At 47.6% G+C, this 22,256-nt stretch overlaps 1 protein-coding gene across 4 annotated transcripts in view; it reads right to left on the reverse strand.

Annotated features, from left to right (window-relative positions):
• RPS6KA3 (ribosomal protein S6 kinase A3) overlaps positions 1–22,256 on the reverse strand; it is a 796,620-nt gene that overhangs the window by 380,189 nt on the left and 394,175 nt on the right. For all 4 annotated transcript variants that reach the window (XM_086934351.1, XM_086934352.1, XM_086934353.1 and 1 more), the window contains one exon: positions 11,468–11,556. In XM_086934351.1, the coding sequence (XP_086790477.1) occupies positions 11,468–11,556 (89 nt within the window). The remainder of the gene's footprint in view (positions 1–11,467; positions 11,557–22,256) is intronic.

A 22,256-nucleotide genomic window follows, 5' to 3' on the forward strand; every position in this document is an offset into this window, starting at 1 on the left:
CACAACTGATACACACTTACTGGTGATAGCAGCGGTGCGTGCGCTACAGACCAGATTTCCTGGAACACGCAATTCTTTCCCAGGACCATGAACCTTTAGCCCTGTATAAGAAACAGCAGCTTCAATTTTCATTAAAAAGAAATAATTTCTTTCAGAGGGAAGGGCAATTCAACATCATAGCAAAGAGGAGGTCTCTCGTTAACTGATAGAGCTATGTGTGTATATCCTCGAGCCACAATCAAAACAGCAACACGAGGGTCCGACTGAAAACCAACCCCCCATCCCCACAACATTAACAGACAAGAGCCGGATTGTAATCAAAAGTACTTACAATGCCAGTTGCTCAGCAAAAACTCGCGCCGGGAACACAGTTGACACGAAGAAAACCGACATCACAAGGGAAAGGAGCTGTAACACTGTTACTGCTGCCTGGTGTTTCACGCACGGAGTTTGTTTACACTACAGCATGTGATCTAAACTTGAACGCCGTACACTTTACGGAAACGTTACCGGTTTCCAAGGCAGAAGAAGTGAAACCGCGATAAACAGGCTTCTAAAGCAGGCACAAGCATTCCTTTTTTGCCTTATTTTCAGACTTAAGTAAGTAAAGTTCAGACTTGGTTTTGGAGATGTCTAGCTACGCACACACGGAGACACTTGGGTGGTTTCGGCTATTTGAAAGCCACAGCCCGTCTTTAACCGGAAGCCAGGCAACCTTTGTTGGGACGGGGGCGGGGCCGGACAAAAACAGGAAGCTGGCGCTCTTGTGCCCGCCGGAGGATTTCCGTGTTAGCTAGTGGGGCTCCCGTGGAGAGCCCAGAGGCCCCCGCCTGTTACCCGGAATGACCCGCTGGCTGCCGAGGGACACGCAAGAAGAACCTGGTGAGTAGGGTGTGAGGGGGATATGTGCGCGCGCGCGCGTGTGTGCGCGCGCGTGTGTGTGTGTGTGTGTGTGCGCACGTGTGTGTGTCTCTGGTGAGGTAAGGGGGAGCGTGTGTGTATGCAGTGTGTGTGTGTGCGCGCGCGTGTGTGTGTATGCGACGGCGGGGGTTGATTCTCTGTATGTATGGGTGCGTGCATGGGCGCTTGTGTGTCTGTGTATGCGCATGCGTGTGTGGTGCCGTGCGCGCCCTCGCGGAGGAATCAGACAGCGACGCTCGTGCGTGAGCTCTGTCTTCACATTCCTCCTAACACGCCAGCAACAGATGTCTCGCAGACAGCAGGCTTACGCCTGCTTTTTACGTCTGCGAGACCTAACAAGCATTTGCAATGCAATAGGTCTCGCATTATTTAAGTTTGAGCTATTAGAATTGTAAATGGCAATTGTTTTTTGCTTTATGCTATAGTTTTTTTTACATAAAAAGCTACATATAAAATATGTTTTATTAAAAATATTTATGCAGTATCTAAATTTTGTTTGCATAAAACAGTATAATATCTTAGTAAAAAAGTCAAATATTTTAATGGAAATTCACCAAATGTTCATTTATGTGTTGGTTTTGAAAATAGCTAAATTAATAGCTTTGTCATTTACAATGCCAATAGTTATAATTTTCGCAAATGTGAAACCTATAGCATTTGTAATGCAACATTTGTATTTACGTGACTTAGATGTATTGATATTACAAATAACAATGGCTTTTAATTTTTTTTAATACTGTGGTGGTTCTGAGTGATAATGTGGTGGTGCTGAGTGACTGCACTCACTGTCACTCTGCACTCACTGTCACTCTGCACTCACTGCCACTCTGCACGCACTGCCACTCTGCACGCACTGCCACTCTGCACGCACTGTCACTCTGCACGCACTGTCACTCTGCACGCACTGTCACTCTGCACGCACTGTCACTCTGCACGCACTGTCACTCTGCACGCACTGTCACTCTGCACGCACTGTCACTCTGCACGCACTGTCACTCTGCACGCACTGTCACTCTGCACGCACTGTCACTCTGCACGCACTGTCACTCTGCACGCACTGTCACTCTGCACGCACTGTCACTCTGCACGCACTGTCACTCTGCACGCACTCTGCACTCACTGTCACTCTGCACTTACTGTCACTCTGCATTCACCGGTCGCGGGGGATATAGACGTCGCCTACTCGTCCATACTTCTCGAAAACTCTTCGAAGTGTTTCGGGCGACCTCCTGTAGGTAAGATTGTCCACCTTCAAGGACGTCATGCCTCCTACGTCAGGCGGCGGCCTGCCGTAACTCATCTCCAGGGAACCCGTGAGAGGCGTCGGGCGGAACCTTAACTATTAAGAAGGTGAAAGTCAGCAGGCGTGGGCGCCTACACTGACAAGAGCTTTGGCCAAAGTTAGTTAAAATAAAAAAATAACCTGAATAAAGTAATTGAGAAGTCAGGCAGGCCGGGGGCGGTACTGCGGGACACCTCTGTGACGTCATTCCCGGGCCGCGCTCTGATTGGCTGCTGGCCCGGGACCTGACGTGCAACCAGGAAGAGGAGCCGGCAGCAGGAAGTGGCGTGAGCATTGCGGCCCCGGGGCTCCCGTGACCAGGAAGGAGCCCTGGATACTGTTTCCCTTTAAGTCCCGGTCCCGAGATGGGGGACCGGGTGAAGACCCGCGGGGCGAAGCGGGCGCACTGAGGAGGTGGGGCTCCCATGTGGAGAGAGAGCCCCGCCGAGCGCTACCACCGCCCGGCCGGAAGTGACATGAGCATTGCGGCCCCGGGGCTCCCGTGACCAGGAAGGAGCCCTGGATACTGTTTCCCTTTAAGTCCCGGTCCCGAGATGGGGGACCGGGTGAAGACCGCGGGGCGAAGCGGGCGCACTGAGGAGGCGGGGCTCCCATGTGATCATGCTGACCCATGCTGATCATTTACCTTCCAGTCCAGCTACCCCTTCAAGAAGACCATCTACCTCAGCATAAGGGAAGGGTCCTGCATCTTAACCTTTGAAACCTACATCTCCATATGTGGTGACTAGATGCAACAGCTACATTCTTTTAACTTGCTACCTGAAATGGTAGATGTCATTTTTGCAGTCAGAAGTCCATTTATGACGATAATGTTTGTAGTTCGGTGTGGGTTTCTTCATCTAGACCCTCTGTAAGCCAATCGCTCTGATATTTGGTCAATGCCCCAGCATGGCCTTGCAGTGGGCACGCTTTCGGGATACTGGTCAGTACCTTCTGCCTTCGTATGTTTTCCCGACTAGCCATCTAGGATAGGTTTTCCTGTGGTTATGACACATAAGCTCCCTCCAAGATCATGCATCATGTCTCAGTGGGATACTGAATCTTGTTTCAATGTTCCTTATGTTCATACTATTCAGGTCTAAGCAGATTTGAGAAGGCAGGTAACTTCCTTATGGGAATTGCAGGTTATGAATATGAAAATATGGATCTTGGAAATCCAGAGACACCATCTAGTCCAAACAGAGGGAACATTTTGATGTCCTTCAAAAAGGCATTCAACAGCAAGAGATCCAGAATAGGCGTAAGCATCTCCTTCCTTCTTCAAAACAAGATAGAGGCAAAACAGCACCAATCAACCTCTCAGAGCATGCTCAGGGGGAGTCTTTGGACCGCATAAGATTGGCTTCTTGCATCAAGATAGTGGTGTGGTCTGCCAACAAAGGCTCTGGAGTAGGGAATAGTAGGTGGGGACCAAATGAAAGGCAGGACAGAGCCCTTTTAAACAATATGCAAGCCCCATCAGTCTGATCTGATTGATCTCTGGCCAGGGAGGAAATATTGTTTCCTACCTAGTATCAGCTGGTCATGGGTCTGGGAAGGAAATCCAAAGTTGCTCGGGATCCAGTGCAGCAGGGTAGGAGATGCAGAAGGACAGTTGTGTCAGATTCAACTGCCACCACACCCTGTGCCCCGAAAAGAGCTGCCTTTGCTACTGCACCAGCAGAGAATGAGGATTCTATTGGAAATCCAGGCCTCTGGAATTGCCTCTAAACATTCTGTACGGTTGGTGAAATTGACTGGCTGGGGACAAGAACCCAAAGAATTGGTGAAACGGATTGCTCGAGCACCAAGAAGGTCTGCTCTCCAAACAGCCTTGATCGATCGAACAGCAAGCCCATAAGGAATGCTTGAAAATCCCCTTAAAACCCAGTTGATTACATCCAGGCATGCCTTCAGAGCACTAAACAGGTGGTCTATGAAGTCGGTGGTGTCCAGGGCCCTACACACATGTTGATATTGGGCTGTTTGGATCAGTGAGTTCCTGAGGTCGTCACTGGAAGGGTAGGCGACAGCTAGCTGGCCATGTTCCATAAGGCTGGTTTCAGCAAACAAATGATGGACGGAATGCTGACATTGCAAACATTCTCCCCCAGTCAGAAGATCTTGGTTAAATCCATCGTTCTTTTGCCCACTACACCACCCCAGTTTGGACCCAGCCATATGCAAATCAGCCTTGACCTTGTGCCTCATGGGAACATTCCAGATCGAACTGCCAAGCCAGGTCCCCCATTGGCCGGAAAAAAGCATCCAGGGACCGGTTTCAGGGTATGTCACCCTTTATAGGCCAGGCTAGCTTGAATCCAGTGGCACAGTGAGCAAGGTACCCACATCTGGGCATACCCATCCCACTTAGGGCGAAAAGTGTTACAGCAAACAAATGATGCTGACATTGCAAACATTCTCCCCCAGTCAAAAGATCCGGATTAAATCCAGATGACATAACCCACAACCATAAAAGAGGTTAAAACCCGGCTAGCGGAGGAAAACATTCTTCCCAAAAGGTATAATACCTTTGGACTCCATTTCCAATATTTATGATTGCCTTTACTTTTAAATGCTTGCTCCACAATGCAGTCAAGGCATGGAGCGATTTATCCCCAAAACATTGGCTCGCCAGGAGAATCTCTTCAGGCTGGCCACCGGTCAGCTGATCGGAGGGGCTTGGAATAAATTAGATCAAATGAGCATGACCGCATCTGTAAGGGCCTTATTGAATGGCAAAAGTGGCTCAGAAGAAGTTGGACTTGATTAAAGAATTTCAGTCAATAAATTGGCTTTTATTTCCAGAATAGCAGGTTTAGCACTTATGCTACAATACACAATACTACTACTTCACGCTACTACAGCCAAAGAAGCACTTTCTTCCATTGGAGGACCAGCTGGAGAATCCAGCTCTCTTTGGTGAGGTATCTGGCCCACTGGGATTTTGTAAGTCGAAAAAATAAAGCCAATGAAAGGAGGGAAAGCACATTGTCGGTCTCATCAGAGAATAGGAGGCATTGTGTATGCCATGGACTGCATCATAGACTTAGCAGAAAAGGGGCTCTATCTTCTTATGGTATTCATGTAGAGTCAGAGCCCGAGGGTGACTGTCTGGTTGCAATAACACTGGTTGGGTCTTATATATTTGATAACGTGACATGGTGTTGGACGAAGTCAGCCTGGTGTCAGAAACTGGTGTTGCAAGAGGATCCAGCGGCACCAGCAAATAATTGGCTTCTGTACAGGCCATATAACTGGTCAAAAGGTTTTAGTCTGCACCAGGAGATGGCTAGCTGGCAGATATCCCACTCGGACCCCGGCATCTGAATTGCCCTCCAGGGAAAGCCCAGGAAATTTGCAGCATGGCCGCTTTAAAATCTAGCTGCTGATGTGGCGATGATAGCCTAGGGAAACTGGGGAAAGCCAGGACCAAATGAGTGATCAGCTCAGAGTCAGAAGATATTGGGCCCTTCAAGTGGCACCCAAATGGCTTCTCAACAGACTTCAGGTGGGATGATGGGGGAAGAGTTCCACTTGGCTCTCATGCACTTATGGTACATCTTTGACCCACTGAAAGATTTTGACCATGAAAGGGACTTCCCATGATCGATAACAGCCATACTACATGGAGTGGCTCTCTATTTCATAAGTGACCTCTTTTTATATACTCTGTATCAAAGCTTTAGCTCCTGTTTCCTGGTTGTCTTTGGTGCAAGAGGGTGCACTCCTCGCATGCTTTGAGCTGTAACCAGAGCCAAAGCACCAGAGGCATACCATTTCAGTAATCTTGGCCCTCTAGAACCCTGCAGCTATTTTTTTTTTGCGAGGGGGGGGGGGGGGGGGGGATTTTCCCTAGCACACTGTTTTTAAGACAAAATTTGGAGTTCTTGGAAAACCAACAGCAATGGAAGAAGAGCTCTGGATTCATGTTGAAGGGAGTAGAAAGGAACAGACATAAGTGAGCAGACATGGCGCTTATATGCAGCTTCACTTTGACATTTCGTGGGCAGTATCAAGTCACTGCAGAGCCATAAGGCATAACCTACAGGTACATGGGAAGCAACACTAAAGGAACATCTCTGAATCCAGTCAGTTGTCTGGAAATATTGTGAAGGTGAGGAATCTGTGGTTGGTAGTACCCATCAGAAACAGTGCCACTTTTTGTTTGTTTAGAAACAGGGGACTATGTAACAGGTATAAGACATTACGTCAAACATTATCTACACTAATCTTTAGCTTTCGAAGTATCAAGTAGCCTTTAGCATCCCTTTATTATTTTCATTTTATTAGGGTTACTTATGTATCGCAGTTCATGCGGAGCTGTGCATAAGGTAGGTTAGAATTTGCATGCTGATACAGGTGTTAAAAGATGTATCAATAGACCTCTACCAGTTTTATAGAACATCTTGTCTTGGATGAGATCCTGTCTCCAAGTCAGCTTGAAAAGACATTAGGTTGAATGCAGCAAAAGGACAAGATAGCTCAGTTTTGGAGGTTAAATGGCAGTAGATTGAAACCTGTGCACAGTTTAATTCTTAAAACTATTTTAGAAGCAGAGGGTGTAGAAGGAAAACTGTAGAATCATCTTGTTCACCACGAATTGGATATGACTTTCAGCATGTTGAGGTAACTGATACGAAGTTTGGATATTTTGCTCATTCTGTTAAAGCATACAAATAAACCTCTGAAAAGATGGTGCAGTCAACAAATGCACACAGGAACAAATTACTGTTCAAGAAACACTCCTTTTTAGAAGATCTACTGTGGTTTATCTCCATCAGACCAGGAAAAAACCTTTATTTCCGATCACAGGTACACAATTTAAGTGACTTATCTGAAGCAAGTGCATGGCTCAGTTCCCAATACTTCTTGGGTTAATATATTGCAGTTGTGTTGTCTGTCCAGATTAGGACAAGCTAGGTTTGAACAATGGATATAAAGGTTTGTACAGCTAGGTGGAATGTTCTGAACAGCATTATATTTTCTGCCAGATGAGCTCGCTGACTCTAAAAACACACAATGTAATGGCTACCTCAACTTCCTCTTCATGGGACGGCACTGCTTTATTGATGTACCATTAGGTCAGATCATCTGACCGTTAGAGAATCTTCAGAATCTTCAACTTTCAGCATCATGGAAATCCAGGGCTGCCATTGGTCAATGAGGCATTCTTGTAGTCGCTTGGGAACTCATGTATTCAGTAAATATTATTGTGCGAGGACATTTAACCCATCATTATTTGCTGATCTGGAGTAAGCATTATTCCATTCCAGCACCAAAGACTTTAGGATGTCGAAATATCCTTTCATGTGCCAAACAGGATTGCGTGAAAAAGTAATAGGTAATAGTGTTGAGCTTCAGACTTCAAACTAGCAGAAGAAATTATATGGCACTTCCAGTAGTCTCGACAGCCCTGCTCATGGAAGCAATGCCCCTCCTGCATCCTCAATGTTCGATTGCCAAATGGAGCTGAGGCCAGACGTGATTGCCCCATTACATTCTGAGTGAGTGCATCTTTCCCTGGGGGTGATTGGCAGTGACCCAGGGATATATTTTAAGGAGGTGCAACCTTTTCTCTCCCTGAGGCTGAGTCCACTAAGGGCAGAAACCAGTCCAAGAAGCCATCAGATGGGGACATATGATCCACACAGAGGATGCGCATAGGAGTGGTGCCTGACCCTAACATGGCCGACACGAGGTCCTTTCTGGCTGGATTCCTGCGAGGCGCCTGGAGGTGAAGGGAATTTACCCAGTTGGGAGAGCTGACTGAGTGCGCAGAGGTGGTCACTGGGTGACATCAACTCTTGTCCAGGCTGTCTGTCGTGAGATGTCGGAAGGGGTGCTAATATGGACTACCGTTGATCTTCTCTCCTCTCCACGGATCCTCGCATCTTCCAAGAATATTGCTGATACCACTGTCTTCCCACCCCCACACACTCTTTAGGTCATGTTAAACACCCCGTTTACTCGCATGTTTTTAACACAATGGTTCGCACTGTGCAACACCAAATCTATCCATTGTTTGCCCACCCCTGTGAAGACTGCCAGTACCGACCTGACATTAAAATGGTGACCAAACGTTCCCCTGGGCCACATCTTACCTTCCCCTCTGCTATTGTTTGTTCCCAATGTTTCTCCGATCTCATTATTCTGCCTACGCTCTTTCACCCTTAACTCACTTCTTTTTGCTAGCCCTCCCATTTTAGACCCTGAGGGTTCTTTACTTTGATTTAACTACGTTCAGTTTGGCAGCTTACTTATTTTATTTTCATGGTTTTTCCCTCCTACCTTCTTTGTGAGCTGCTCTAGGGCAGTAGGCGTCTGTATTGGCGTACCTACTCTCATATCCCCCAGTCTGCTGTATCAGTCCTCCACTACCACCCTACTGTCCCCGATTGGCCTCCATGTTTGTGCCCCTTGCCAAAGCACTTCCTCTCCCCTTGTTGGGGAGGGATCTAGCATTTTTGCCCCGGAGTCTCAGATTCCCCTCTGAGAAAGTCCACAGTGTTAAAGGTTCACACAAAGCGGAAAAATGCCTTAATTGGCTACCTGGAATGTGCCCCTTACCAAAGCACTCCTTCTCCCTTTGTGGGGGAGGGATCCTAGCATTCTTGTCCTGGAGTCTCAGACACCCCTCTGAGAGAGTCCACAGTGTTTAGGGATTCTCCACATAACAGAGGTTTGGGAATGGTCACTCTAAATGTTTTTCCATTGAGACCTAGCTATCTGGCTGAAGCCCGGTGGAGCTACCCGATAACTCAAGAGGAGATGGGCTGTGGATTCCACTGTGTCCGTCACTTACCCAGCCAGACCTGGGGCAGACTTTCCTTTCATCTCTCCAACGTATCCATCCCTTACCCCCTTTCCCTTTGTCAGTCCATTTTACTTACCCTCTATGTTCTTTAAATGTTTTTTGTAATTTGTGACTGATGTAATTTGGCAACTATGTGGAATCTTATGTAAAGCGCTCTGATACGTCCGGGTCTAGCCAGGGCTATATCAAACTCTTAATAAATAAATATCAATCTGGTGTTGGGATGGCATGACTGATCCCACTTGTCTTTTCCCCATCCTCTTAAAAGGGGACCTGGCAAGCCTTACTAACAGCACTGAAACAACATATAATGCCAAAGCCTTAGTCAGAAAGACACTTTTTGACCATCCTCTCCCTCCAATAACTTTAATTTTTCAGTAGCACCAAGTGAACAGAGGATGCGTTAAGAGTCGTTCCTGTAAGCATCATATATGCCAGGAGTCTCAGTGGAAACTTCATCTAATAGGAAAAGAGGGTCTTCCGGTACGACTTTGCACTTCCGTTCATGCTGCAGAGGCAAGATCTGGTAAATGCAGGAGTAAAAAAAAACTGCTTTCTAGGTTCTAAAAATCCGTCAGAGATGACGGATAGAAACTGGAGAGGAAAAAACAAGAATAGTAATATATCAAATAGATCAATGCATTTCTAAGTGTAATGTCAGGATAAGATCACAAATGACAGTAGGTAACAAACGAAGGCTCATATGAGTTAAAGCTGCAGGGTACGATGCATGGGTGTACATCAGGCAGACTATGAAATATGAGGACATTCCTTAAGGATCAGACTGCCCTTTTGGGTGGTTTTCCTTACTTACCTGGACAGTCAAGAAAATGAGAAATGAAGAAATGCTTATATATTCTAAGTGCCCTGAAGTTGCATCCAAGTCTCTTAAGGCTTCACTGTGCAGAATTCAGTTTTGACTAAAGTTAAAAATTAAACTGCATTTAATTTTTTTAATTGAAGATCCTGTGATCAAAAGCCTATCATGATGCTTTTCAGGACTTCTTTGTATCAAAGGTGCAGTGGCACTAAAAGCTTTCACCACAAAGGTAACACAGAGTATTTTAAAGCCTGTTCGCTTGTATCAAGCGCCTTACATGAACACCTTGCTATTTTGATTGACCATGCTTTAAGACTGGCTACTGCTGACGGGTGAATTACGACATTAAAGCCTTCAGTCTTTTATAATTTTAATTATGGCTACTGTATTTATTCTAGTAAAAGACGTAGGTTTACAGTATACTTTGGTAGTCTTTCTTCGCCCCATTCATGTGCTATATTTATAGTTACAGATAGAGATGTGGTTGTTTGTGAATTCTTTAACTTCAAAGAAGTCCAAATGTGTGCCATCCTTCTGAATGGTTTGCTGATATTCACAGCACTGTATTCTCCTCTGCAACACAAATTCTGGTTGCCTGGGGTGGTGCAACTCCATATTGGCACTTTAAGTATACAACAGTTTTGTTGCTTAAATTAGTCAGGTTCACAAAGAGGGACTTGCAAACATTTGCTTATACAGAGTATTCTGTTCTGAATGTTGGCAATAATGTGGTGCCCAATGGCACTCATGGACTATAGGTCTTTCTCTAGCTCAGTGGTTCCTAACCTTTTGACTTCTGTAGAAACCCCGTACCAAACCTAATCATTACTGGAACCTATGGACCCACACGGACTCACTAATGGAATTCAGGGGCCTCCAGTGAGTCCTTACTGGATGCTGAGACCCCAGTCTATGCATTTCGATGAGCTGATCACCAAAACAATATACAAAAATACAGAAACAAGCATTTGTCAAACAAATACACAAAAGATTAAATATTTTATTTAATTCACAAATATAAAAATAGAAAAGTTTAAAAGGAAGGCTGGAGCCTTTCTAAATTCAACTAAGGCCATTCATCAGCCATACTATATTCCGTTTGATGCACTTGCTCTGCTCCCATGAATCAATCGGAGGTTACTTTAATGGTTACACTCCATTTTCAATAATTTTTTACTTTTACAGAAAGTTTTAAAATTTTAAATTGGAAATGTTGCTTCTTTATTTATATACACCTTAATTATCTATTTAATTTCCTAGATATACGTGGAACCCCACAGGTAAGGCTTCAAGGACCCCCAGGGGTCCCCAGACCACAGGTAAAGAATCCCTGCTCTAGCTCATTTTCTCCTCATATTTTCTGAAGAGGATTTTCTCAATAGGCACACTCATATATTAGAATAGAAAGAATACTTCTCACAATTGTAAAAGCTTGATTTAGGTAAACTATAGCATGAATGTTTTAGGAGTACTACGCAACCAACAGCCTCAATCCAGAAATCTGCTTCGCAATTTACCAACATAAGGTGTACGTTCAACATTGAAAAGATGAGCTCTACATGTAGAACAGAAAAGGTCTGCCCATTAAAAAACAGCCTCTTCTTGCAAGCTTAAAATACAAAGTTACCTAATCGGTTTGCAGGGTTTCTTTTGAAGAGCATCCGTAAAAGGCTCTGAGCATCAGAGCTGAGAAATTGAGGCATTCCAAGTTTGGCTCTGTGAAAAATAAAATGCAAGCAGAATGTAAATTAGGGTTACACCTATAAAACTATTAGCTCGTATTCGTTGCAGAACAAAAGCAATTTTTCCAGGGTTAGATGTAGTTCTTTATTTGCTAATGTTTCTCACTTCTTTAAAATGTTAAATTTTTACTTTGTCAACAAGTTTTATGGTAAACGTGTTTGAATTTTTGGTATAGTTATAGATTTATACTGCAAATAAATAAACAGTACATAATTAGTGGTTTGCAAAATCTAACTCCAGGTCCAGTCTGTCAATTACTTAACTGTCTGCAGACCGAGAGTCCAATATCCATTAAAAACAAGCATTTGCAATGCAATAGGTCTCGCAGTTACATGAGTTTGAGCTTTTAGCATTGTAAATGACAATGCCTTTTATTTAAGTTTTGGTTTTTAGAGCCTAAGTCTAGGGCATTGTCATTTACAATGCCAATAGGTTACACTCTTGGTAATGCGAGACCTATAGCATTCCAAATGCTTGTTTTGTTTATGAAGTTTTATATAGTACGAACTAGACCCGAAGGTATCGGAGTGCTTTATATGAGCATCAGTTGCCTTTCAACCAGACAGACTCATTTGCAAAATGGTAGCTGCGCACATGAAGTTGAAAAAAAAGTGAACATACAAATGTATTGTACTGTTGGAAAAAAGAAATGATAATTCGCTTTGGAGGCTTGAAGGGGCAGTTCTGCATGTCAGTCATATCTTTTGTGGTGGGTGCAGTCTGTGTGCTGAACTACAGTACGCGGAGTGGGGGAAAATAAATTGATGCTGCTTTAGATGCACTCTAGGTGTTGGAAACGGATGATACCACAAACTCTTTCTGGCAGAGTCGACGTCTAGTGAAGCAGCGTCGCTGCAGAGCTTTTGATTACCTCTTGGCGCTCCTATGGAAGACTGGGAAGTACTACTAACTCTAGACCAGTGGTACAACTGTCTCTAAAACAATCACGCAGTAAACGACTATGCTGGTTCTCACAGCCAAAGCGGTACAAAAGAGAGTGGTGATTGACGGAGCATCTGAACTAATCAAACACTCACACCCAGTTAACAGATCGGGGTTTAATCCATCACCGTTCTTTAGTCCACTCTGCCACCCCTGTTTAGACATGGCCGTATGCAAATCAGTCTGACCCTGTGCCTCATGGGAACAGTCCAGCCCGAACTGTCAAGCCATGCCTTCCCTGGACCGGATTCAAGCTTCCTAGGACCGGTTTCTGGCATTATAGCCGTCTTCAGCCAGGCTTGCTTGAATCCAGTGGCAAAGTGAGCAAGGGACCCAGATCTGCTGACTGGATGAGTGTTTGATTGGTGCAGATGCTCCGTCCATCACCACCCCCTTTTGTACCGCTTGGTTCTCACAGCCAAACTCAAACCCACACTTTGACTCCGCGTATACTGACCCAATGAACAAAAAACAATTCTGTCCCTAGTTGTAGTTACACAGCCTCTCTACAGTGACCTCGTTTTGCCACAACCAATACATTGTTTCCTTATACCTTACTGTGGCACCTCTACTTCTGGCTTCTGCTGCCGAGTAGTGGGGGCGTGTAAGGGGGTGTCATGGGAGTCCGGGGATGCAGCAGTGCTGGAAGGCACAGAGCACATCCGATACAAAGAAAGTGAAAGTACGGTATGCCGAGCTGGTAAAAAGTATGAAATCAATGTTTGTAAGTTTTTTGGTGATGTGCGCATAAGAAAACAAAAGTGCGGCCACCTCTTTACATAATTGGCATGGTGTGCATGCTATTATTAAAGTGAAAGCAGGGGGGAGGCGCTAGGGGGCGCACAGCGGAATGGCTGGGTGAGTTCGCAGCTCCGCCGGACGGCTGAAATCATGGCGCCCTAAGACCGTCCAAATGCCCGTTACCACCGCCCAAAACGGACCGACAGGCGTGTGAAGCCAGCGTACATGAGATGTGAAAAGACCTAGTGCCAGAAATGAACGATTGCAGCTAAACGGCGGCATTTTCCGCTCGGGAGCTCGGGAGTGAACAAGATGGCGCCCGCCGCTCTCCCCTGATCGCGCGACCTACTGGCGACATTCTAACCACCAGCGCTCGCCTGAGCATATTGATCGGTGTGGCACGATATGACCTCGCAGCGACACGGGTATGACTGCCCTGTCGGGCTGAGGGGCCTCCGTGGCGGCAACTCGGTGTGGCCAAGACCTGGAGAAAACATGGCGGCTCTCACAGGTACAGTTATGGTGGTGGATTGCTGAGCACCGGCGGAGCTCCCTCCACGATCACTCGCCGTCAGGGACTGGTGTCCACCTCCCGCCTTGGTGCCGGGTGCGACTGCAGTGGACCTTAGTCACGCTCAGCTAACGATCGGATACGACAGTGGGTGCAGTTTTGGCCGGGCGAGAGGAGACGCTCGTGGGCGCCATTTCCAGATCTCTGCCCTCTCCTCCCATGAGCTGAGCATACGGAGGCTTGAGTTCAGTGTCCCCCTTTACCAGCAGATATCCACCGTGGACGTGCAGGCAGTGCACGGCCTAGCCACGGCGACAGGCAACAGGATAACGCGCTCTACGCCGCGGTTCAGGGCACCGCTCACGCCATCTTCAGCGGCAATGGGGAAGCCGGAGAAGCAACAACAAAAGTTATCCTTCGAAGCGAAGAAATCGTCGAAAGCTACGGACGCGGGGTCTCCTGCTGTGAACGACACCGAGCGAACAGGAGGCAGGCAACAACATGGAGAAGATCCTCTTGGCCATCCAATCGAATTTACAGGACATCACTGGGAAACTGGATAATCTCCCATACAGAATGGATGGAATGGCGGCCAAGTTGGAGAAACACGGGGAGAGGCTGGACACTGCAGAAACGAGAATATCGGGGGTTGAGGACGAATCCCATGCCACCACTGCCAAATGCGCGGCCATGGAGAAGGTGTTGGAGGTGATAAAGGCGAGAGAGGAGGATTTGGAAGCGCGTTCGAGGCGCAACAACGTGCGCATAGCGGGACTACCGGAATCCACCAACACCAGGAAAATGGAGCAGTATGTTGAGAAATTGTGTAGGGACGTGTTTGGCGAAGACTCTTTCTCACACATTTTTGTTATTGAACGTGCACATAGATCCCTTGCGCCCCGACCACCACCGGGAGCCTCGCCAAGGCCGATTGTGGCCAGAGTTTTTAATTACCGGGACAGAGACACTATCTTGAGGTTGGCGAGGGAGAAGGGGCCTATCACTCATCAAGGCAATAAACTGGAATTCTTTCCGGACCACACGGTAGTGGTACAGCAAGCACGCACGGAATACTCGGCGGTAAAGGCCAAGCTTCGTGAGCTTCAAGTCCCTTACTCTATGCTTTACCCAGCTCGTCTTCGGGTACAGTGGGAGGGTAAACCGTTGATACTGGCGAACCCGAAGACGGCACAGGACTTTGTGAAACAAGTCTTCGCACAGAGAAAAGCTGAGGCACGTAACGGACAACAAGCCGACTCAGACTGAGCTGGAGGGGTCGTCGTATACCTTCTGCTGACTGAGTATATAACGGCTGGCCCCCACGTGGTCTCCCTGGGGACCGGTTGGCAGTGCAGGCCTAGATGGACTAATGGCGGAACTGATGTTCAACTCTGGGATTATCACTGCCTATGCATCACATGCCTATTGACTTTTTGATATTAATTGTGCCTTGTATAAATTTCGGGGTGGGACTTTGTTGTGCTGGGTCCTGTGGGTTGTGCCTTCCTGGCGGGCGGACTTCCCTGCTCGGGGACTTATCAAAATGGCGCCCGCATCGCTCGAGCGCATGGTCTTGCCTGCTCTTCCTAGAGGAGGGGCTGCCTGTGAACACTACTTGAGAATAACCTGCCCGGTGGAGGGCTACCCTGTTATTTTTTTTTGCATTGCTTATAGGCCTTAGTACTACTTGTTCTGTGGGGTGGTGACGAGATGGGGGAGCGGGAACTTGCGGGTGTGTCACGGACCAGAGCACGCTGCCCGCCTATTGCTCATGTTTCTGTTATCAGCTATGTTCTGCACTGTTGACTAGTTAACTGGGTACATGCACTATCAGCTTGTTATCGGGGCCTAGGATTGGTTCCTTCCTGGAACGGACTATGCATCGCCTAGCGGTCATTTGCAGTTTCTTTTTTCTATCGCACATGAGGGCTTCGAGGGTCTGGGGCGTTGAGTATGGTAATGTGTCTTTTTATGAACAGCGAGAACGCCGTCCGCACTCAATAGCTTGAGTGCAGAGTTGTGCCCCCGGCGGACCTCCACTAGGGAGTTCCCCACAAAAGTTCTACGGGTTGGTTCTGAAGTTTGGCCCTGACATGGTTCTGAGGGCATTGGGGAGGGAATACTGGCTTCGGCATGTTTGGGTTGCTGGAGTGGGAGGAGGTGGGGGGATATGTTGCATGTTGCGGTTCTGAGACCTGTGCGGGCAACTCTTGTCCATCATGTGTTTATGCACGATCTGGTACCTATTGCACCACATTTCACTACCCTTGGCCACCCCTCACATGCCCCCAAGGGGACGAATACTGTGTCGCGCTAAGGTACACTACCACCGCACCGATGACTCGGAGACAGGCTCACTCACCTGACATGCACATCAACCTCTTGACATGGAATGTGAGAGGACTAAAACAGCCCAGAAAAATTAGGAGAGTTTTTGCATATTTGACCAGACACCACATTGATGTTGCTTTTTTACAAAAACGCACATCGCTCCCAACACGCATCAGTCTATTGGTCTTAAGTGGGCTGAATCTGTCTATGTCGCAACATACTCATCCTACTCCAGGGGAGTAATGATATTGCTGAGGAAGGGTCTCAATTTCAAAGTTTCACGGACACTGCATGTTCCAGGAGGCAGATACGTTCTGATATCGGGTACGCTACAGGGCGTGGCACTGACTTTGCTTAATGTGTACGGCCCTAATGTGGACTCGCCTGGTTTTTTCCGCGAGTTGTGGGGACATCTACAACAATTCACACACACTAAGATTTTGTGCGGGGGAGACTGGAACGTGACCCTAACTGATGAGCGGGATCGCTCAGCACACTCCACCGAGTCACACAAACAGGCCAGATCACAGCTTCACAACATACTAGCAGATGTGGGACTGACGGACATATGGAGGCATAACTATCCAAGGGACACGGGGGCTACACACATTTCTGCATGCCATAACAGTTGGTCGCGGCTGGATTACTGGTTGGGCGCAGAGGACATTGTGCATTGGTCTAGCGGCATGAAGGTACTTTCCAGAACGCTGTCGGCCCATAACCCGGTTTTGTTAACACTGACGATCCCAGGTCATGTTCCACCTCCTCGTCATTGGAGATTTAACTCACGGGCCTTAACTGACATTGTATACACTGATACTATTCATAAAGCTATCAAGGACTATTTCCTGCTTAACGAACCAACGACAGATGACCCATGCCTCTTGTGGGAAGCCTTTAAGGCGACTATAAGGAGGGTTTGCATGAGCACCACCTTTGGAATTCTTAAAGACCTTCGGCATCAAATTAAGAAGTGTGACACACAGTTGAGGGATTTGGAACGGGAATATGAAACTACCCGAGACCCTACGATACTGGGACAACTGCGTACATTACACACGGAACATCAATCGTTGGTAGATGACGAGATCAAATATCGATAAACGACACACGGCTAGACGATTTGGGGAGGGTGGTAGACCGGGAGGGCTGCTGGCGGCCAAAATATGTGAAGGGAGGAAACACACCGCAGTGCTGGGTATAAAAGATGAGCATGATGTCATCTTGACACAGCCGGCGGACATTTTACGTGGCTTTGTGTCCTCCTTTAGCACACTGTATGCTTCGCAGCCGATTGCACCCACAGAGGACATCAAAGAGTACCTCAGGGATGTGGCTATTGCGTGGTTATCTGATCGTCAGAGGGAATATCTGGCGGCGCCCATTACGGAGGACGAGGTCACGGACGTGATAAAAGCGCTTCCGAATGGCAAGGCGCCAGGCCCAGACGGCTACACAGCCGAATTTTATAAACATTATGTGGACATCCTGGCTCCAAGGCTGACGGAGATGTATGGGGCGGCATTCGACAAAGGTGAACTTCCCCCCCACGCTTCGTGAAGCAGTCATTATTGCCCTATTGAAACCCTCTAAAGACCCCACCCAATGTGACTCTTATAGGCCACTATCATTGATTAATGTCGACTCCAAAATCCTGGCAAAACTCTTGGCCGAGAGACTAAAGCCTTTGATGACCAACTTGGTTTTGCCTGATCAGGCGGGTTTCGTACCGACCCGATCCACGTCTCAATACCAGAACACTGTTCGCTCTAGCCCATTATCTACACCCCCAGAAGAAAGCGGTTGCAGTTTTATTAGACGCAGCAAAGGCGTTCGATTCGATCGAATGGCGGTACCTCATCACTGTACTGCATCGCATGGGCTTCCCGAAACTGTTTGTCCAATGGGTGTCCCTCTTATATACTAACCCCAGAGCCAGGGTCCGGATTAACGGGCACCTGTCCGGCAAGTTCGCGGTGGAGCGCGGCACCAGGCAAGGCTGTCCGCTCTCCCCTCTGATATTCGCTCTGGCACTGGAACCGTTGGCCTGTATTATAAGACAAAACTATAACACATCTGCCCTACACTTCCCCGCCCGTCCGCCGCACATTTCGTTGTACGCGGATGACATGGTTCTTTATGTGAGGGATCCACACGTTCACCTCAATCAACTTCTGCGAGAGTACATCAAATTTGGTGGGCACTCGGGGCTTACGATAAATTGGTCTAAGTCCTCCATTACTCCCCTTAGGGATTCCACGACTCCCATCGATGTTGACTACCCCTTGGAGTGGCAGTCCGACCCGGTGCGATATCTGGGGGTGCAATTTCATAGAGACCCGGAAGTAGTGCTGCGTGCGAATTATGGCGTTACTATTTTCGCGCTGGAGGACAAGGTGAAACGCTGGATACAGCTGCCACTGTCTCTGGCTGACCGTATCGCCATAGTCAAGATGAATGTGTTGCCCAAATTACTGTACCTTTTCTCCAACATCCCTATCACTCCACCTAATGAGGTGTTCCGAAGACTCAAGTCGTTGACACTGCAACTCATCTGGGCAGGGAAACAAGCACGGGTTGACCTCCAGACTTTGACGCTCCTGTACACCAAGGGGGGTTTTGGGGTGCCGGATTTCAGGCTTTATTACTTGTGCGCACAGGCGCAATATGCAGCATATTGGTTCCATATGGTGCCGTATTTGACTCACACAGCCATTGAGGAGGGAGATGCAGCCCCGATCCCTCTGAATGCGGTACTGTCACACAAACGCCCGCCGTTGCACACAAGGGACATCAATACAGTAGACACCACCATCAAGGCATGGCATGAACTTGGGAGGCTGGCACACAAACTACCACTCTATACTCGTAACATGCCACTGCATGATCACGCAGCGCTATCTGTCACTTGTGAGAAGGTGGGAATGTCGTTGCTACAGAGGGTGGGCATTGCGAAGATGGGTGATCTGTTTCCGGAGGGCAGTTTCGTGGAGGTGGAGGATTTGCAGTACATACACAACAAGACACAAATGTTCTCCTTCACGTACTACAGACTAAAGAGAGCACTGATGGAATTGTACCCCACTTTTCCGGAAGAACCGGCTGTATTAGATACACTGCAGCTTCTCATTGCTTCACAGGATCTGTCCCACCTGACCTCGAGGTTGTACTATGCTGCACAGGCTGACATCCCACGAACCACGGACAAGGCCAGAAATAGGTGGGACTTGGTGCTCGATGACCCACTGACTGAGAAGGAATGGGAACAGGCTTGCGCGCTTACACAAATCCTGACTCCTAACGGTAACCTCAAAATCATACACTACAAGTATCTTCATCAGGCCTACTACACCCCGGCGCGTATGGGTAGGTTTGGCATGCGGGAGGACACCGGGTGCAAAAGGTGCGGTGCCGAAGGCGCTGATTTCATTCATTTGGCCTGGGGTTGTTCGGCAATTCAGAAGTACTGGTCAGAGGTAACTACTACACTCACAACAATGGTGGGGGCTGAGGTGCATTGCACGATTCGTTGCTGCTTACTGGGCATTCTACCACAACTTAAATCATCCAGGCGTAAATTCTGTGCGATTGCCCTGCTGTTAGCCAAGAGACAAGTGTCCCAGTGCTGGCACTCTACACAGGTGCCCACTACTAAAAAGTGGTTTGTGGATATGTCAAGCTGCAGGGACAGACTACAGACATATGAAGTAAGTTTGCCTGCCAGCTCTAGGCCCAAAGACTTCTGGTCCTACTTTACTGACTATTTGGTCACGTTGGAGTCTGACACGGATTGACAAGTAACACAGTGTGGATGGGTGTGCGGGGGATTGGTATGGGTAGGGGTTGGGATGGGGGGGTGATTTGGGTGCATGGATCGAAGTTATTCCACTACGCTACTTGAACGGGACTATTGGTATGTGTGGGTCTCATGTTTGGGGAGTTCGTTGTTACGGTTTACTGTGTATGTTTTAATACACCAACAAAATTACCATAAAATAGACCTCATTTATGTGCTTCACGCCGCCGGACGGACGTTGTCGGCTGAATGGCTGTGTATTATACATGTTGAACAAGCACTTTATTTTGATTGGAGCCGGCCCCAGGGTTGTAGGCTCCTGGCTGTGTAACTCTCGGATGATGTGAATAAAGGTCTACCAAAAAAAAAAAAAAGTGAAAGCAGGCCTGACCCGCTGTCCATGATTAAAAACAAACAAAAGAAAAGCACTTCTGCCAGTATCTCATCTGAGGCGGCTGCTTAAATAAAACCAGACCAAACAAAAACGAGCATTTGCAATGCAATGGTCTCGGCATCATTAAAGGTAGAGCAATTGGCATTGCTCATGACATTTCTTTTTTTTTCTTTAAATCATAAATAAATGGCATTGTCATTTACATTGCCACTACTCTGCACTCACTACTCTGCACTCACTACTCTGCACTCACTACTCTGCACTCACTACTCTGCACTCACTACTCTGCACTCACTACTCTGCACTCACTACTCTGCACTCACTACTCTGCACTCACTACTCGGAATATGAGATCGAAACTGAAAACTGTTATTACCAATAAATGTAGGGTTGGGCCACCTGTTCCCAGCATGCCTTGAAGATGCAAGGCCCGTTACATGTATTCTACTCTATTCTTGTCCTGTTCACCCTGTCTCTGTAGAGAGCCACCCATTGGCATCATAGGATGAATGAAGCGCTTTGTCTAGGGCCAATTACTGGTATTGATTTTTCAGCTCAATCTTACTTCAGGCAGCTGCTCCACTATCTATTAATATGACGTGCAATGTGCAATCCGAGATGTGCAGTGAGCGGGAAGGACACAGCACTGTGGAGTGGAAAACAGAATACAATGGCAACTCTATCCCACAGTCCTGCAGTCACAAGCAAACACAAAGGTGTGTCTCACTACAAAAGAGCTCACAGGATGTCACAGTGATTCACTGCAGGACTGTGGCTGCAACTCTACAGCAACTGCACCAACTCAATGCCAAAGGCTGTCGCAGGAGCAAAGAAGACTAATGTAGTGCAAAGCCATACACTGCAGCTACAAAGGGTGGCAGGACCATGTCAACACTGCCCCATTGTAGCCAAAGAGGAATAGATACAGACAAATAAAGAAAAGCACAAATTCCTCACAGTCAAAACAAGCGTATGACAGTATTTATACATAAAAGTAAGATTATAAAAGACAGAGCATTACCTAACCAAGTACTGTAGTCATAGCAAACACGACCTTCCCTCACATAAATACATGGCCAAATGGATACAGCAAAGCAGGAGTTTAAAGCACACGTGACCTTTCAAAGCAAACATGCTACAAAGAGACACCAAGCAACACGCTAAATCTCTCCACCAGCTCAACACTGAGAACACATGAGAAAGAGATATCTAATAATCCAACACAGCACGGAAATAAGACAGAATGGCTTATCCCATCTTTACATATTGCACTAGCAACTAGAACTCAACAGGCAAACAGAACAAAAGCCAGTGCCGTTGTTAGAGTGGCGTTGTGAGTCTCGTCTACATGCAAATAAGATGGACACGCTTTCATTTAGCAGCCAAATATACAATAACTCTTACTGCCCCCGGAATTCCGCCGCGGCCGCACCGGAAGTCAGGCAAGGTCGCCTGTGACGGGGGCGGAGCCGCGTCCGGACCGGAAGAGGAGGCAGGGGAGGAAATGCATGGAGCGGCCCGGGGCTCCTGCGAGCGTGGAGAGCCCCGGGGCTGACAACAGGACGTTGCACACGTGTTGCGGGGCTCCCTTGACCAAGAGGGAGTCCCGGGATAGGAGCCGCAGCGTCAACTCTCCCTGCCGGTGCGGAGAGCGGAGTCCCCCAGATTGCCACAGTAAGTTAAAGGGGAGAGGGGGCGCCGGTGTGCGCGCGCACGTGTGTGTGTGTGTGTGTGTGTGTGTGTGTGTGTGTGCGTGCGTGAGCGCTTCTGTTTCTAGGTATGCGCATGCGTGTGTTGTGTGGGAGCCTCGCGCAGCGCTCGTACTAATGCGCGTGCCAGTTTAGATTCGCCTGCGCGCGGCCAGGAGTGTCTCCTGGGAAGCACACTCGCTGACATAAGATCTCGGCGGAGACGCGCTTCCGCGCGTCTTTAGCCGAGACCTAAAAAGTACTGGCACA

Source organism: Lissotriton vulgaris, chromosome 8 (genome assembly GCF_964263255.1).
Source record: "Lissotriton vulgaris chromosome 8, aLisVul1.2, whole genome shotgun sequence".
In the NCBI taxonomy this organism is placed as follows: Eukaryota; Metazoa; Chordata; class Amphibia; order Caudata; family Salamandridae; genus Lissotriton; species Lissotriton vulgaris.